We start from the raw sequence: 19,029 nt of genomic DNA, 5'->3' as shown, positions 1-19,029 counted from the left end.
GGGTGGCGCGGGGCCGGTCTGAGCCCGGCGGGATCTGCCCGACCACGGCGCGAGCGCCTGGGGCTGTGCTATCTCCCGTCCCGGGAGCTGCGCCGCTGGCTGCAGGTGAGCCCCGGGTTGTTTGGCTTCAGGCCTGCAGGCTGTGAATTCAGAGCATTCAAGCGTCCCCGAGCTGATGTCAAGGACAAATAATGAGAAACGGGGAATCTCTGCAGGTCTCCGTGACAAAATTTGGCACATCCTGGTTTAGTGGGCAGTGCTCTGAGTAAAGAAGCAATGATAGAACTTGCTTGTGGCCACACAACAAATCGGTAGCAGATCAGGTGTCCTTTGGCTCCCAGTTCCATGCCTGGTGTGGCTGAAGGGTTTCCTAGGGAATGGCACACAGGTGCCAGGTAGAGCACAGGGACCACAGATCCCCTGTGATTCTGCCAATCAATAACTGAAGCCTTGGTGCTCTCTCACATAATTTATTTGTCATTTGTCAGTGATCGGTCATTGATTTAATTGCACCATGAATTATTAACTGTGAAAATTCGCTTTACTAAACACATAGGATGACTGCTGTGGCTTTGTCTTGATATCCTTCCAAATGGGTAAGAGTGATCCTAAAAGTCGTTGTGTCTGGCTCTGAGTGTAGTGCTGTGGGTAAGCTGTCAGCTGAGAACAAAGACACTGCTAGTAAATAATAGTGGTAATGATCATAGCTTAAAAGCGTAGATAAATTTGGGATTTTTCCATTTTTCTGCTCTATATGGTCCCTCACTTTAAAATGCTAGTCAGTGAGAAGCACAGAAATATTTGATTGTGACTTACTGCTTTTAGAAATTGGAAAAATGTAATTGAAGTATATTCTCATCTCTGAGTGCAATCAAGATAAAGAACATTAATCAAAAAAAAAGGAGACACCCATTGAAAAGCTGTTGCCAAATTAGGATGCTGCTGTTTGTTAATGACTCCAGGGAAGGTCCTATCTCTGGAACATCAGTGTTGGCGAATCTGAGGAGATTGCTTCACTGGAATCAGTCTCGATGGGGCATGAATTTGGTAAAATCGGCTCAAATTTAGGTGCAAGAGAGGATTTTGAGCAAATTAGTTAAGAAAGTCAGGAACAAACTGTGGCCAACCAAGCATTCTAAATAACCATAAATATAGAATTACTGACCTAACTGTGACATGTTGCCACTGGCTGTAATGCCAGAGAAACAAACGTGACACTCATCTTGAGAAAAGCTTCAGAACTACTCCTGGAAGCTACAGATCAGTTAGTCTGGGTTCTGTGCCAGAATAGGGTCTGCAATTCTAACAAAATCCAGCATTTTTACAGAGAAGGATAAATGGGCAGAGAAAAAGGAGTCCCCAGGAGCCCCCAGAAAAGGGATGTGATGACTGTGACATATGCGCTGCATGGAGCTGCCTGAGGCTGGTGCTTACTCTTTGCCATGTGTTTTCCTAACATTGATTTTGTCAGTTCTGCACTTCTGCCTGTTGGAGAGGTTTTAGAGGTGACATTTGTGTGTGGTTCTTAAACCTGAACCTGCGAGAAAACTGCTGAGACAAGAACATCTGTTACCCTTTTGCTGGTATCATGTGCAGGAGCAGAGGCCAAACGGGACCAGTGGTTGCTTTGCTGGAGTGTTCCTGGCTGTTCCCAAGGCACTGTCTGTGCTGGTGCTTATGGCTGCACGGGTATGCAGGGCTGGAGCATAGGCCTCTCCAGGCAGCAGCACAGGCTCCTCCGAGCAGCACAGCACAGCCAAACTCCTGTGGGTCTGCTTACATTCTCTGTAATTGTTTAATGGGTTTGGTTCAGGCCCAACACATTTCCTTATTTCCTCCAATACCCTTTTGAACTTTGAATTTAATCCAGCATTTCTGAGGACTAGTCTGTCCACAATTTAAATGAGAAAATACTTGCACTGAGACTTCTGTGGAACAGAAGTTGCCACATCACTGTGCTCAGGTGGGAGCTGCATTTCACCTCATTATATGGTCCAGAAAATCTTAGATGGAAGGAAATGAGTGAAAAGGAATTGGATTGAGTTTCTCCTCTGCCTTGACATGCAGTTGCCAGGTGATGCCTTAAATCAGCACTTAGCACAATTGGTGGAATCTGGTGATTTCAAATGCAAACTCTGGACTAAAGAAGTGATGTGGAACAGTTGCTATAGTACCAGTGTTTAACCAACAGGCATAAACTGCATTGTTTGTTTAAAGTTTAATTTATTGTTGGCAGCTACCTGTGAGGTTATTATGGAACACCACGTAGAATTCCTGTAAATCCATGATCTTTTTCTTTAAAAATAATTGTTCATTCTTTTTCTGAGTGTTTTTGTGTGTGGCAGCTCAGCCTGGAAATAGACATTTAACTGAATTATCCAGCTGAGAGGGATGGAATAGAGGTATGGTGGCATTTAAATTTACAGCCTAAGGAAATGAGAGATCAGTCTCTTGTGTAACTACAGCACATCCTGCCCAGAGAGCCTAAAGGTCAGGCTGAACGTGTTATGCAAGATGTACTCGAGTGTGTAAATTGCACAAATGTGAATGGATTTAGAGTATAACACACTGCAGCCTACAGTGACCGACTTTGTTACTTGTCCTGTTTTCCAAAGGGTGAAGTAGGATACAGTTGTGCTAAGAACTGTTTAAAAATACTTCCGCTAATTATGGATGCTTCAGTTCTTGCGTTCAACTCTTATATCTGAGGTTCAGTTTTTGGAAGCTCTAATCTTTGGTAGCTGTGATGCCTGTGGTGGGGCACTGGCACAGGTTGCCTAGAGCAGCTGGGGCTTGAATGGGTCTTGGAGCAACTTGGGCTAGTGGAAGGTGTCCCTGCCACCAACAGGGTCCCTGGTAGGGTGGCTGAGGACCTGGGTCTGTGCTGCTGGAATCCAGCTCCAGGTGTTGTGTGGCATGGGACATGCCCAAGGTCAAGGTATATCACCCCAGGAGGCTGCTGTGGGAGCTGGTTGCTGGAGGAAGCTGTTGGTGCTGGGACTGTTGGCCCTGTGCTGTGGTGGTGGCACAACATTCCACACTGAGCTGCTCAGCCTTACATACACGTCACTTGTTTCTGATATGAATTTTCTGGAGGTCGAAAGACCTTGCTTTTACATAATCTGATGGGCATTTATCTAACCAAATGCAGGGCATGATTCACCAGGGCAGTGTTTTGTGCAGCAAACTATTGGGTAGGTCTTTTTATCGTAAACTGTAATAACTTGTCGGTCAAGGGGATTATATGCATCTGTTTTGATTTTATTGCAGGTTTCTTGCAACCTACAACAGCCTTACAGACAAACACCTGGCTGGATATTTCAGCAATGCCAGGATAAGAAGACACCTTCAGAGATCAGGACTGGTGAGACTGAAAAGTTTCCTTCAACATTCAGTTCAGAATGTTTTAATGCTTTTGTTCTCTATTGCTTTTTGCTCATTGGAGTTTCCCTCTGCAAAGTCATTCAGTTTGCAAATATACAGCATGATATTGATTCACTCAGGGGTTTTATGCTGTGAAATGTAAGCATCTTTGACTCAACCAATTATTTAGATAGTTCCAGTGTTATTTTTCGAAAGTGTGTAATGGAAAACTGAAGGCTTTGGTAAAGGTGAATGTGCTGAGCATTTTAAAGGACACTGATGCACTCCTAGGTGTGACTCTGTTTTACACAGGCAAGTGCAGCCCTTAGCAGTAGGAAAGTGAGTGTTTAATTCCCTCCACCCCCTTGGGCAATGACCTGTGAGGACTAAGGCTGCTGGAAATGTGGCTGGTGCTCCCTTCATTTGGCTGGTGAGACTCATCACTGGCATCAAACCCAGTCCTGTACTGGAAGGAGAGTTCAGCACCATGGCAGGAGCAGAGGTGGCAAATAACCAGGAGGAGAAAGTGATCTTCCTGGGAAATTGCACTGCTTCAAAACATGCTTTATTCTGTCTTCTTCTTCTCAGTAACATTCTATTTGTGTATGGCAGATCTCAAGGAGTGGAAGAATAATACCTGAGAAGGAGTACAGGCTCAATGCCATGAGAAGGGACCACCAGAGATACGTCCAGGAGTGCCTTGCTCGCGCCATATTTCACAAGGTCCTTGACATGGAGGTATGCCACAGACATGTGAGCCTTCTCAGGTGCATCTCTGCTGACAGCCAGGGGCTGTTGACTTGTCCTGGACTGTATGTGCTCTCGTGCTCCCCTGGAAAGCTCGGCCTGCTGGGAAAAAGGACAGTCTTCATGCTCGACATTCACCACATGAAACCTCCATGGGCCTCTCATTGTCAAACTGTGCTGTCACGAGAGCAAGCACTGTCCTGGCTCCCTCACAGCCCTTTGGGAGCATTTACATTATGGGATGATATTCACAGGGAGAGTTTGCTTAAAAAAATCCGAATAAAAGCCAAACAGTTTGAACACATTTGTATATATCAACTGAGTACAAAATCTGGGCATATTCCTGTGATGTATCAAGTATGGAGTTGGTCCCTACAACTTTACCAGTGCTCAGGGGTTCCCTTGGCTGTGTGTATATATGCAAGTGAAATATAAATGGATTTAATCCACTGTAGTTTTAGTAAGGGCTAAATGAGTTAGAAGGAACAGGGGAGGAAGGCATGGGACAAGCAGGACAGAAACAAGTGTTCTTGCACTCACTGACATCTCATAACACCCGTTAACGGGGTTTCTCTCCCTCTTACATTGGCAGCGACACCATCAGCTGGAAGTAAAAAGGAAACTTGAAAATTCTGTGAGGAAGGAGAAGGTGCAGAAAATCAAGGTAAGGCTTGAGCACTGCTGGGATCTGGCAGCTTTGCCTGGTGTTGAATAACCGCCATGAGCCTGGCCAGAGATTCATTGAGCCAGGGGCTCTGTCTCTGAGGTTAATGGAAAAGCACAAGAAACAGACAAGTTATATCACCTCTTTCCTCTGTCCAGAAGTTCAGGAACTTCTGTTTATGCACCTAATTCCTTCTGAATTGAGTTATTTTGACTCTGCAGTGTTCTTGGTTGGGGGATTTAATCATGAGTTCTATGAAATTGTACCTTCTTGCATTTCTGCATGGTAATTAGTGTATCTGCTGACTAATATCTCTGTTCGATGCTCCCTTGTTGTCAGCATGAAAAAAGGTTAATAACTCTTCTCCTTTTCCAAGGCATCTGTGGTTTTACACACCTTCTTAATGTTCCTTCTCAGTTTTCCAAGCTGAAGACCCTCAGTGTGAATCTTTCTTACCTGACCCACTCCAGGCCTCTCATTACTGTTCCTGCTTTTTACTTTTTCTAGTTCTACTATTTCTGTTTTGAAATGGGGAACCAGAACAAGATGAATAATTCAAGACAAGTTCTCTTCCCAGTAATTCTAGACCCTCTCTGCTTTTGACTGCTGCTGAGCACTGAACTCACGTGTTCAGTTGTTTGTATCTCCACAGGATTTGGACAGAACCAGCATGTGAGTCATGAAAAGAGGTTTCAGGAACCTTCACTTTGGTGTCATGTAGGTCAAGTTTGATTCTGGAGTTGTTAGTCATGGAAATCCCACAGGAACCAATGGTTATTCTCACCATGAGGTCACTTGGATTCATATGGGAAAAGCTGTTCTCATTTTGGCTAAAATATGCTCAGCACTGATTTCTTTGTTAGGAGCTGGTGTGCTGTGAGAAGGGTGTGCTGGGAAGCTGACTGCTTCTGTGAGCAGCTGGGAGACAGTGTCACATCTGGTAAACTGCACATACTATATATATAAGCAACTCATCAAGTAAAGAAAGGAGGAGAGTTTCCTGAAAGACATGGGAATTGCAAAGGTGTTGTTTGCTGATGGAACTCCTGTGGCAGGAAGTCACTCTGTGAAAGCAGCAACTCCAGCACCCCATCAAGGGATCCTGGGCTTGGGTAATTTTGGAACATAAACTAGAACTGCTTCCTTCAGCAAGACACCTGCAGATACCTGATCTGTATGTGCTGTGCTGGGACACCAGAGCTTGGCTGGAGCCAGTGATGTAATTTAATTCTCACCTCACCTGCTCAGTGAATTCAGCCAAGTCGCTTGTCTGAAAGGAAAGGAGAAAGGCAGATGTCTGAGCGAGGGAGGGTGAGACACAGCTATCTGTTTCCAGTAGGCCAGCCATCCCAGCATGGAGTTGGTGAGGAGGGGTTGTGATCAGAACAGGGAAGTGGCAGGTGCATTCATTTAAAACAGAAAGACATTTCAACCAAACTAAGAACTTGGAGATACACATAAAGAGGCAGATGAATTGAATCTGGGAGGTTAGCAGCTGAAGACAGCAGGGAAATGAATCAGAGGTAGGGACAAGCCTTTTCCCTTGTGCTTCACTTTCTCCCATGTTTTCCTTTCCTTCCTTAACCATGTGTTCTGTTGGGTCCAGGTGAGCTGATTGTCACAACTGTTCGGTGAAGGACAGATGCAATGCATCTCGGACATCACTGTTACAGGATTTAATACCTCAGAGATGTAAATTCCTGTTCTTTCAGGCAGAACATTTCAGAAGACCAGTGGAAGGTTCCATCCCTATGCACTCCCCACATCCACCACTCGGTCCAAGGAACCATAATGGGCTCTATCCTTTAGTGGCTGGAGAACCAGCTGGTCGCTCACAACGGGTGAGTCTCACCAGCCTCTCCATGGGCTATCATGGAATCACAAACAGCTGGAAGTATGCACATGGATCTGTGACACCTGTGCTTAGTCCAGAGCAATGTCTGCCCTGACTGTTCTGATTTAGGACTTCATCCTTAATTACATGAGGCTGATTGCCGGTTTGGAGAGTTCTGTCATTAAAGAGGCATCTACAGAAGTCAGTACTGCAGGAATGGCACATCAGAACCTAGGGGGGAAAATAATCTTTGCTTTGTTATAAAACTGCTTCAATATTTCCCTTCTGGCAGCCTCATGACCTGAGGTTGGGCCAGGATCAGTGTTGAGCATTGTCAGTGAATCCCAGGGCTGTAGGCATGGCTACACATGTTGTAAAGTCCTGAAAGTGCTGGAATCTTTTAGAAGGGGTGAAATCAGACTGGAACTCATTCCAGAGGGCTGTGCTCTGGAGCTCTGGCTCAGAAGCCTCTTACTCTCTGTTAACAGCAGAGAAGGGATGATCATATACTCTTGAAATATAATGATACTAAAGCCTTAGATCAAAGGTCAGCCATGTAGTTGAGTTTTAGCTGGCTCTCCATGGCAATAATGATAATTAGTGCAGATTGAAGAGAAACTTTCAAGCACTGAATGATCTTCTTCTCTGAATACAGAGGGCACCTGTACCTGCAGTTGATTATGGTGGTGGACATCCTCCTCACCAGCACCGACCCAAAGAGCCTGCCCCCTCTAAGGTGGTGAGTTCCCTCAGTTAAACACTGCTGCTAGGCTTCAATATTTTAGCTTGGTATTCTGAAGGGTATGCAAGGAAAAGATAAAATAAAAAATGCCAGAAAAGGCTGAGTATTGAACAAAAACAGGCATGTGTTTGTTGTGTATTCCCTCAGTGTCCGTGTGCTGAAGTCTACAGCACACTGCTGCAGTTTCTGTGAGTTCATCATGTTTTCTTCAAGGCTGCATGGTGAAGAGACAGCAGCAAACCTTGTATTTATGGCCAAGAGTTGTTTGGGATGCTTAGCCAGAGATGCCTAAAGGAGTCTGGCTCTTTGGAGGCAGACTGGAAAATGTCATGTCCTGGAGGCACCTGAAATCACTTGTCACTTCCAGAGGTCTTCACCAGTGCTAATTTATCTTTGTGGTGCTTCTCTGCACTGGAAGCTGTACACTGAGACTTTGTTTCTTTTTCCTTCTGTAGAGTTCCTGGCGCCCAAATACAGCTCCAGGGAATATGCAGCCGCCACTTCGCCTCCAGCCCCTCCGCAGCTGGGCAGTAGCAGGACCTGTACCCAAGGCTCCCAAACACAAGTATCATGCACTGGAACATGGCCAGCAGTTTTCCCCTGGGGTGAGACTGTATTTCATTCTGAAAACAGTATCACTTTAGGGATCGTTTTATAATGCTGCTTTAATGTTGCAGTTCCCAGAACTGTGTATTGCAGGGAATATCCTTCCAAGTGACATCAGCTTTTGTTTGAACTCTCCTTTTTCACCTCCCCTAAATTGTCAAGATATTGTCTTACTGGTTACTGCCCAGTTCTTGATCAGAGTGAGGAGAAATGTGGTGACTTGTCTTTCATAGCATGAAATCTCTGTGCATATAATTTTTTCTCCCTCTAAATAGATTTTCTGTTACGTAGAGAGTGAGACAGAAACCTGGCTAACACCAGGAACTCAGGAACATTTTCACTTACAAGTCTTACAAGTTTTCATCTTCATCTACAGCTGCAAAGTAGCAAAATCCTTCTTTTTTTAACCATTCCTCCCACTAAGTCACGCTAGTAGGTCCAGAGAATGAGAGACAAACAAGATCCTGCTATGTACATGTTTATTTTCAAGGGATATTTGGACTCGTCTTCTGTTCTGGAAAAACATAATGTAATTGGCTGTGTGATGTGAGTTCCATGGAGTGGGAAGATTTTGGAGTGGAACTGTAACCTGCTACCCCTGGGTGGCAGGCACTGTGTGAATAGCTGCTGTCTGCTCTGCTTTTGCTCTGTGTTGGAATGGTCATGATGCTTTCTCCAAGAATTTGCTGGTGCTGTCTATGACTACTCAAACTATGGGCGATTTAATGGTTTCTTTAATGCTCACAACAGATGAAGCAGCTAAATCTAGTGTAGGCTATGAGAACATGATGCAGAACTTGGAGCCAGAGCATGCAGTGTTTGCAGAACTTGTTTACAGGCCCTCTGCTTACATTTCATTCTGGAGGAGAGCTAAACCACTCAAATAGGAAAGCAGCTTTTGGAACCACATCTTGTATAACTGATGCCAAGTGATGTTCCTGTTGGATGACTCTGGCTGCTCTGGGGTGTGCTTGCCAGCTGCAAGAGGGCTGTGCAGGGCTCTGTCTGGGGTCAGAGCTCTGCAGGGCTGCAGGCAGGCTTTGGTTTGCAGTGCTAGTTATATCTCTGAGGCTGACATTTACAAGCAATCTGCATGTTGCTCTGCAAATTAAAATAAAGGGTTTTAACACAGAAATGTTTTCATGAACAAAATTGCAGGCCCCATTAGGGAACTGTTGTAGACAGATGTGTGTTGCTAAATGTACTGAGCAGTCAGACCATAGCCAGTTCCATATGTTCTGCAAAACAAGTGTCACCTGGTTAAAATGTTTTTGCAGGGGGAGAGGAGTGGGTTGAGGCCTATGAATTCAGTGGAGTACATGACTGGTGTATCCCCATATCAGCTGCCTGTCATCAACCCCTGCGTGGTGCCAGTGCCACCGCCACGCCTGCACAGAGGGGACAGGAGTGTCCCTGCAGGGAGAAGTGGGGTGCCCACAGGGAGAAGGTTTCGTCCCACCACTGCATCAAATGACACAGAGCAACTTCTAACAAAGGCAAGTTTTCTCTGTCCATGTATAGGTGTATTACCTTCCTCATTGGTCTGTTTGCCTAATGCTGAAAGATTGAGTTTGCATAAAGAAAATGTATAACTATTACCAAATATAACTGCTATACATGTCTCTGTATACTAAAAGATTTGGTGTTTTTCATCAGCTGGAGAGAAAAAAGGTGATGAACAAAATCCCATAGGAGCTGTTACTCAAAGCCTTCCACTTCAGTCAATCCAATTCCCATCGAGCTTCAGGGATATGGGCAATGCCTCGTGTGCATGAACACTGCATCCGTTACACTGTATCTCCAACCAGTTTTGACTTCTGCAAATAAAACTGTAGGAATCCAGGTCTGGGAGGGATGATATGGGTCATTGAATGTGGTTCCTGCCATTTGGGGCTGTTCAATACCATGGACCTTTGGCTTGAAATATTTCCCCACCCTTCTGCATGTTAGAACATTTCCCAATTTAATCAGCTCAGTGCCTGTCAAAAAAGCCTGGAAGCCTCAAGTGTGTGTTGCACAGATGTGAGTTTTGTGTTCACCTTTTTCTGGAGCTGGAAGCTGAAGGCATTTCTGTGTGTCTCCTGCAGCAGAATTCTGGAGGGCTTCCCAAGTCCTCGTTGCGCAGTAATGCCTTTGTCACCATGGTCTACCTGGGGAAGAGTGTGCACTTGTGTCATGATGATGCTGACTACAGAGATGAGGTCAAAGTCTACCAGCAGCACTGTGGAGGAGAAAACCTTTGTGTCTACAAAGGCAAGCTGTTGGAAGGAGGTAAGGATAGAGTCAAAGAGTTCATATTGATTCTTTTTTGGCTAAAACTCTGCTGTGACCCCAAAATGATTTCAGCTGAGCTCAGCCAAGATACATACACCCAGAGATTTTTATACCATATGCCCCCACACTAAATCTGGATCTGCAGTTCTATGGCTGAAAGTGAAGTTATAATTGCTTTTTGCCAGTGGTGGTAGAAGGAATTTAGAGAACTAATTTAACAAAATAGTGTAGCTTAGATTGATTTTGTGTAGAGATGTGTGGTTAATGGAGTGGTTCCAGCAGTAAACTGTCCTTAAATAGGGCTTGTCTGAGTGGCTAAAATACATCAGTGCATGTTGCTTATTATTTCAGAAGGAAAAGTACATAGTGGGGGCCAGTACCCAACTCTTTCATGTGAGTGCAATTCCATCGCACCAGTACCAGGTGAATTGAGCTCTGGGAAACTGGACACAAGAAATGGCTGGGAGGCTCTAGCCTCTGTTCTGCTGTAGCAGCAAGTGGACAAATTGGCAGTGTGTTCACCTGTCCTAGCTGTGCCCAGCCTGGGTCCTGGGGGCTGGCAAGAGCCAGGGCTGTGTGTGTGTGGGGGCAGGGCTTGACCAGCTGATGAACACAGCCCATCACCTGTCTGCAGAGGCCTGGGTGCTGTGGTGATGCAGGTGAGATACAGAAATTGCCACAGGCTGACAGTGAAGTGGAATGTTTTTATTCTGAACCCTTTCCTTTCTGTGCTTGCAGAGACCTTCCAGTTTGTCTCCAGGAGGCACCACGGCTTCCCATTCAGCCTCACCTTTTTTCTCAATGGGATGCAAGTTGACAGGCTGAGCTGTTGCTGTGAGTACAAACATCAGAAGCGTTCCCGGCTGGGCAGCAGGCACAGATACTTCAGTTTTCTCAGTGTGGAGGGAGCATCTCCTTGCTACAGGTATGGAGATGAGTACACTTTGCTCACAGGGGCTGTTTTTAGAGAGTTTCTCCCTTGTTTCCACTTCTTTCATCCCGCTGGCTCCCCACAGCTCTGTGGAGCCTGCTCTGTCTTTCAGCACACTGTGGAATGTGCAGGATGGAGGTTACTCGTCAGGGTCTTACATCCAGGGGTGCCAGCACAGTGGTTCCCTGTGCCTCACCAGTCACCCTGTGGTGTGTGCACAGCAGGGACAGTGTGTTGGCTCTGTTGGTGTGCCGGAGGTGGCTGAGCACAGGGCAGTGTGTGAGAGGAACATGTGCCACTCGTGTGTCTCTGGCGGAAGTGGCAGTGAAACAAATACAAAAGTACTGCTCAGTTAGCTGTGGTTTTCAGAGGCAGTTTTGTGAGAACTGGTTTTTGAGCAGCTCTGCCTCTGAGGTGTGACTCTGTTGTGGGATCCTCAGCTGCAGAATAAGGCAGCGCTGAACGCTGGACATGGTTCAGAACTCAAATCTATGCAGAAAGGTCTTGGGTCCGGGAAAAGTCAGTGCGGTGCTCAGCAGCTGTGCTTCTGCCAAGAAACTTTTAATTTTTGTAAAATCTTCCTTTTCTGTGATTGTAAATTCAGGCCAGACGTGTAAACTTCTGGACACTTGGGTAATTTAAAAACTTTTGTGTTTTTAATAACTTCTAAAAGAGCAGCAAGCAGTTGGAAGCAGAGACCTCCACAGAGCTGCACTCTGGTCCTTCAGATAAAGATTGCATTATAGGAAAAAAATCCTGCTTTATTGTACCATATTTTTTCACTCCAGTCTAACAATGAACGTGAGTTATGTAAATGTATTACCTGGTGTATTCAAAGGAGTGAAAAGCATCTGAATTAAGAATTGATAGTAGCTACAGAATTTAGGAAATGCCCATATCTGGGCTTTATGTGGTTTCTAGAAAGATTGGAAGTGAATTTTCTGAATGTAATATAGCTCAAAAATCTGTTAATTCCTTCCTGAGTCACCCCTTCTTTCTGTCCCCTTTCCCTCGTATTCTCAGTGATATCGCTGCTTTCCTGCCTGTTGCCAGTCCAGCTGACCTTACCTGGTAACTAAAAACCATCCAGGTTCATCCACTGCTGATAACAAGCTGAGCTCACTGTGCCAGCTGCCCTCCATTGTTCTCAGGAATTAAAATGTGATACTTTCCATTTTGTGCTGTTTTACAGGTGCATTATTGCAATGGGTCTGGACAAAAAGCCATCTCCTTCCAAGAGGAAGATGAAGGACCGTGAGGAAAAGCAGGAGAGTTCCTGGGGAGATGCCGTGCACAGTGAGCCAAGTAACAGCAGTGTAGAGCAGAAATCAAGGAAAAATTCACTGTTGGTCATCTTACCAGCTCTTGAGGCAAGTGTGGAAACTGTTGAGGAAAAACCAGAGACTGGAGGCGAGAATAGAAATGAAGAAAGGAAAACCCAATCTGGTCATGAGAGCGAAGAGAGTCAAGAAGACATCAGTAAACATGGTACAGTATTCCCAAACACAAACGGGAGGAGAAATGGGAGAGGATGATTCTGGAGAAGCTATAGGATTGTGTGCCTCAGACTTCACCTGGGGCATCAGAAATGTGGTGATGTCTGTGTCTGGGCAAGAGAATTAGTGGGGCTAATAGTGTGGCTGCTTTCAGCCATGCAATGGGATGAGATAGTTTGCAAGAGCCAAGAAAGTGAGTAAGGAAGGATGATGACATGGGTTGCCCAGAGCAGCTGTTGCTGCCCCATCTCTGGAAGTGTTCAAGGCCAGGTTAGACAGGGTTTGGAGCAGCCTGGTCTAGTAGAAGGTGTCTTCTACAATGAAAGAGTTGTCAAGCTCAGCCTCTGCCTTTGCTCACTCCTTATCACAGTCTTCTTTAGAGGCAATCACATTTGGAGACAGATTTTAATTCCTACTTTCTACTCCTATTTTTACTTTGACAATTCCACAGTGTTACTGCTCAGCTGCCTTGTTAGTCCTGCTGGATGTGTGTCTGCGATTAATTAACTTTACTTCAGGAGGAGCTACCTTTCTGACAGTTACCTAAGGAGGCCTCACTGCCAGCAATGCAGTAGGAATCTCAGTTGATTTTTAATACAGAAAATAAATCTCCTTATTCCCTGAGTTCCCATTGTCTGGGTAATTTTTTATTTGCCTAATTGGTTCTGCATGAGGAACTCTTAATTTCTGCCCTTGGCATTCTGTCACTTTGGTGTGTTAAAAGCCCTGATGGCTGGAAAGGAGAGGAGCAATAAAATCTGTGAGGAGACAATGATGGCCACGAGGGACAGCTGGTGTGGCAGGAGTGACAGCTCACCTGCACAGTGCAGGTGTGTTCCCTCACTGCTGTGTCAGTGGAGTGACTGGATTTTAGGTGGGAACCACTGACATGCCTGTGTGCTCTGCCTGGTGTGTGCACAGCGCAGCCTTGGCAGGGAATGGGAGTGTTCTTTAATGAAAAGGGTCTTTGCCTGCAGATCTGAGCAAAGTCATCTCTCAGATGTCACAGCCTGTCAGGCAAGTGCCTGGCTGACTCCCAGACATGGGGAAGCATCAGTGGTGGTTCTGTGCAGATTGCTTTGTGCTGGGATTTCCCTTGGGCCCGAGGAGCAGTTAGAGCAGTGTGACAGCAGAGACTCTGCAGCGCACTTGGGCTGGAGTTAGTCAGATTCACCGAGTTTGCAAGACACTTCTTTGCTATTTAGCTATGTCAATCTACGTTTGTCACATGCTACAATGTTACCTTTCTCCAGCTTTCTTGATTGCTTGCAATTTTTTTTCATTGTAACATATTTTTCTCTGCTAATAAGAGATTGTTGCATTTAACTTTGGAGTTTGCCCAGCCCTTAATTTTTCTAATGCTTTCCATGGCTAATAATTTTGTTTGATTTGTTTTAATGTATTGACATAGTCAGTGCTGCATTTTTGCTACTCTTTCTATGAAGAACATGGTGCTTTTTTTTGGTGATAATGAGCTCTTACAATTCCTATCTGTGGTCAGTTTCTCTCATGACTTTAAACAGACTCAGCAAATGCAAGGGCAAAAGGAGATTAGTGAAGTTAACCTCTGTCTGCTTAAAAAGAACTTTATTAGTTGTGAATTCTGATTCCTGTCTCACAGTACAATTCTATTTTAGAGTATGATGAAGATTTTGAAGCAGATGAAGAAGTTCATGAAGAGGGACAGACTGGTGACCAAACAAATGGAATGTCAGAATCATCCTCAGATGATAGAAACCTTAATTTAGACCATGGAAAGGAGGGTGAAAGCTCATCCCAGAAGGTACTGCAGGCCTCTGGCAGCGAGAAAGATGAAAGGGAGGGGTATTCTGACACGGACTCTGAGGATGATTGGCAAGGTTGGTTTTGTTCATAAAGCTTAGGGAAGCTGACCTGATGCATGTTTTACAGCCTGTGTGTGTCTAGTATGCATGTTGGGTCTGCATGGGGAAAGCCATGCAATTCCTACTGAGATGGAAAGAGACAGCTGTTGTATCTTAGTTCTCCATCTGTCACTGAAATGCAGGTAGCCCTGGCAGTGTGAGTGTGCCTTTGCTGAGCTAGCGAGGTGCTGGAATGGAGATGAGCCAATGAGCAGGCTGGGTAGGTCAGCACTCCTTGGCCATGACCCCTTACACCTTCTGAAGGGGTGCACATCTACCTGAGAGGTGTCAGGAAACCTGACCAACCACCCTGGGTTCCAGAAGTCCTGTCTTTAAAGGCCCTGAGTATGGCCCTAATGTCTCTGATTGTGACAGAGCTTGAGAAACCATATGATTATCTGAGAGGGAAGCACTGTAGAGGAAGTCCTTTGGATTTTCCCATGGTGGAGGTCTTTAAACTGTGGCCGTAAGGTTTCTTGGTACATGTTTTTCTGAATGTGCAGTTCTGTATGGATGACAATTCAGGCATGTTTACCCACTCAGCCTGACTGGATTTTTCTGCCTTGGGTTTCGTCAATCTCTTCCTAAACCTCTGTGAACTGTGGGCAGCAGCAAGGCTGTGCAGTAGTCAACTCTGTTCTTCAGCTTGGTGTTAGATGAAGCATTACTGCCTTTTCCCCCTTCAAATTGTCCATAAATTTCATATGATGGTGTCTGTATGGTTTTTTTGAAGGAGTCAGTGAACTTCATCTCCAGTTTGATCTGAACGGTTTACACATGGTTTTGGAGATCTTTCTAACATTCACTGAGCTAACAGGAGTGGTTGAAGTCTTTTCACAAACAGAGCTCAAGAATCTGTGCTAAACCCTGTCTGAGTCATATTCAGAGGTGCTTTTGGAGGTGTGATTGATAGAGATAATTTGGGTCATTTTCATTATCTGAAAAACCCCATGTTAAATGGCTTTAATTTTAACAGTTGATACCTCTGGACAATGTCCTTCTATTAGACTTACTGGAATGTTGTCACAATATCCTCAGAGGGTGTAATTCAGAGATTGCCATCAGCTGAGCTTCTGTCCCTTTGTGCCCAGCAACGAGAACCAGCACCTAGTGAATGCAGATGTTTAGTGGCAAGTACTAAACCCAAATGCTGTTTGCTGCTTGCAGAGAGGCCTGCAGACTCCCTCTCATCCATCAGCACCCAGTGCAGCACTGAAGGGGACTCTCACGCTGAGACGATGCCAGATGATGTGGATGGCAAAGAGGAGTGTGAGATCACAGGGACATCTGATAGCACAGCACGTGCACAGTGTGGAAATGAGATTGGGGAGAATAAACTGCTCAGAATGGAGAAAGATCAGGAGACTTTTGCACTGGAAAAGGAAGAAACAAATGAAGCAGAAAAGGCAACGCCAGAAGATTTAACAGCAAGGAAAGATACTGGAATTTTTCATGAAACTATAATGACAATACAGCATAACAGTCCTGAGGTTAATGGGGAGCTCAGACAAGCTGGGTCAGGAGAAAGCAATGTGGATGATGAGGTGGAATGTCTTCCAGTGCCTTGGGAAAGCAGGATGCTGAATATGGAGGATGGCAATGAAGAGTGTCCTCAGAGTGAGGAAGGAGGTGGTGAGTACAGCCCCTCTACATTGCTCTGAGTGACTGGTGCGTGCCAGTGCTGCTGTGTTTGCCTTTGTACTCAGCCATGGTGCAGCAAGGGGGGAGCTGCTGGACTGTTTTAAAGCTGCTGGAATGCTCTGTTCTCCTGTGAGCTCAATAACACTCAGAATGTAACCTTGGCTTGGTGTTTCTCTGCTAGTGTTTCCAGTGTAAGGCTTTCTTTTTACTCCAGGCATTTGGTTTCACATGTCATGCAATGATTATAAAACCCAAACGTGACTTTTAAACCATTTTAAACCGAGCTGAGATGGCTGGATGTCTTCTGCACTCCCCTTTTGCTCTTTAATGGTTTCTCTTTCTTGCTTCCTCATTTCTAACTTTGTAATAATTTTTGAAGATTGCAAACCAGTCTGGGAGGAAATAGCAAAGGCAACTGGAAATGCTCATCCTGTGAATTCTGACCCTGAACCTGGTGATTTCCATGCAAATGAGGAAGAAGAGAACACAGCCAGTACAGAGTGTGATGCCAGTGGAGGTGAGGTTGGCTGTCAGTCAGGGACAAGGATTAAGTCTTATTCATTTTTACAGAAGCCTTTGTCCTTTACCTTTCCTTTGGCTATCAAACCCTCCTTGTGGTTTTTTGTTTCCTAACTTGTATAGAATTGGGTGATGACTAGCTGGCTTCTACAGTCATGTACAATTAATGGTTTTTTGGCAGTTAGAATGGTCTTAGGAAAAGAACACATGCCATGAAAACAGTGGCTCTGAGTCAGAAAAGTAGCTGTGGAAAGCAGGAACCTAGTGAGGTTCCCTGTGCTTCCAGGTAGTGTGGGGCCTCCTTGGGAAATACCTTGATTCCCAGGAGCAGGAATCTGCTCTGTGTTATTCCCCAGTGTAATTACAGAATCCATGGGAAGCAATTACCCATTTTACATGAGCAGCTGAGTGTTCTTCCTGTGAGTGCATATTTTACATGAGCAATTTGCCACCTATTTTTGACTTTCTGAATTTCACTGCCAACTTACAGGTGTTTCACGTGCACCTGAGCTCTCTGCAGGCAGGCAGGGAGGCAGGTCAGGCAGGACTGGCAGAGGTGAAAGCTGGCCTTGCATCAACATTTTTGACCTAAATTTGTTATGCCAGATGCCAGAACAGCCACACTAGAGACACAGTCAGAGCCCAGGGGTGTGATGAGAAGCAGCACAGCAAGTTTTCCTTTGGTCCCCATGCTGGTGTCCCTCATTGCTGGGCAGAGATGGCACCTTTAACACTAAACCTGTAAAACACGTAACACTGACACGATGCTCAGTAAAACCAATGTTTGATTATTCCCTAACAGCACCAGATGGAGGTTCCTCGGCAGAAGGGAGGAGAGGCCTCGATGTGCAGGAGGCAGCAGAACCAGCAGTACAAAAAGGGCAGGTGGCAGAGCAGAGACAAACCCTGGAGCAGGATGGTGCTGCTGAGGGAGGAGATGCTGTCAGTGAAGAAGCCAGAGGAGAAGCAGCATGGGCAAGGGATTCACTGCCCCAGGCACACATGGGGGCTGTGCTGAAGGAATCCACACCTGAGGAAGGCTCTGTGGCAGAGGAACATCCCAAAGGAAAGGGGACAGGGGAGGGAGTGGAGTTGGGCACAGAGGTGGCACCTGGGGAGCAGGAGGTGCTGGTGGAGGGGACAGAGAACCAGGCAGCACCAGGAGAGCTGGCACCTGGGGGTGAGGGGTCAACTGGGACACTGCTGGGCTGGGAGGCAGACAGAGCCATGGCCAAAGGACAGGAGGGGACTGGAGTTGTCACTGAGGAGAAGGAGGCTGCAGAGGAAGGCCCTGAGGGAGCAGCAGGGCTACCAGTGGAGGATGTGGTGGGTGAGGTGGTGTCTGAGGTAGGGGAGTCCCTGGGGGAGGGAGAATCTGCAGGGAAGTGTGCTGTGGTGGGTGCTGTGTTGGAAGGAGAGAAGGCTGTGGAGAATGCTGACCTGGCAGGAGAAGGGATTGCTGGGGTCGTTGTCCCTGAAGGAGAAGAGACTGTTGAGGAAGACGTTTCTGAAGGGGAGGAGGTTGTGGCGAAGGCCAAAGCTCTTCTGGAAGCATTAGGGGATGTGGAAACAGAAGAAGCAATGCCTGTGGGGAAAGGGTTTGTAAAGCCAAATGAGTTTTCCCAGCTGAAAGCATCGGGAGAAGAGCAGATGGAAGTGGAGAAAGCTGCTGCAGGAGCAGCAGCACTTGAGAATGGCCAGGCATGGGAGGTGGGAGGTAGCACTCTCCAGAGAGTGAAGGATGTGGTGGAGTCACCTGTGGAGCTTGGGAAGGGTCCTGTGCTGGATGTGGCACCTGGATTAGGTGCACTGGGGGTTGCTGAGGGGGATCCCATCAGTGAAGGGTCATCTCAGGTAGAGGAGACCCCAGCAGTGCAGAAGGAGGGCAGCACAGTGGGAGCACCTTGGAGTAGAAACCTGTTAGTGGGGAGCAAGGCAGAGACAGAAAGCACAATGGAAGGAAAACGTGGTGGAGAGGTAGTGGTGGGGTCTGGGAATGTGTCTGGAGTGGAGTCAGCAGATGGAGAGGAGGCCACTGGTGGAGAAGCAGGTCCAGGGGAGCCAGCAGCTGGGGTGGAGCAGTGGCTGAGGTGTGGACAAGAGAGAGGGAAGGGGAGGCCTGCTGAGGAGGGGACAATGGGTTCCCTGATGCTACCTGCCCTGGGACTGTGCATGAACCGGGCAGGGGAGGCTGGGCTGGTGGCCATAGCCCTGATGGGTGGCCAACCAGGGCGAGGTGCTCTGGCTGAGGAAGTGGCTGGAGAGCTGGTGGTGGCCAGGGGGGCAGCAGTGGCTGGGGGGGGGGGGGGGGTGGTGCTCGGGGGGGGGG

The 19,029-nt window shown here is 46.4% G+C and overlaps 1 protein-coding gene across 1 annotated transcript; it reads left to right on the top strand.

The window, feature by feature from the left end:
• Positions 1 to 3,270: 3,270 nt before the first annotated feature.
• Positions 3,271 to 15,651, top strand: ERICH3 (glutamate-rich 3; the record flags this gene model as incomplete). The annotated part of the gene is made up of 10 exons (XM_009072873.1): positions 3,271 to 3,364; positions 3,976 to 4,101; positions 4,703 to 4,774; positions 6,487 to 6,631; positions 7,813 to 7,955; positions 9,234 to 9,452; positions 10,047 to 10,227; positions 10,969 to 11,155; positions 12,354 to 12,457; positions 15,632 to 15,651. Coding segments are annotated over 10 exons (1,291 nt in total), but the record flags the coding sequence as incomplete, so codon positions are not given.
• Positions 15,652 to 19,029: the final 3,378 nt, after the last annotated feature.

The sequence above is a fragment of the Acanthisitta chloris genome, unplaced genomic scaffold, assembly GCF_000695815.1.
Source record: "Acanthisitta chloris isolate BGI_N310 unplaced genomic scaffold, ASM69581v1 scaffold41874, whole genome shotgun sequence".
NCBI classification, from domain to species: domain Eukaryota; kingdom Metazoa; phylum Chordata; class Aves; order Passeriformes; family Acanthisittidae; genus Acanthisitta; species Acanthisitta chloris.
Note: the sequence above shows the minus strand (reverse complement) of the source record. Positions and strands in the feature narration are given on the sequence as shown.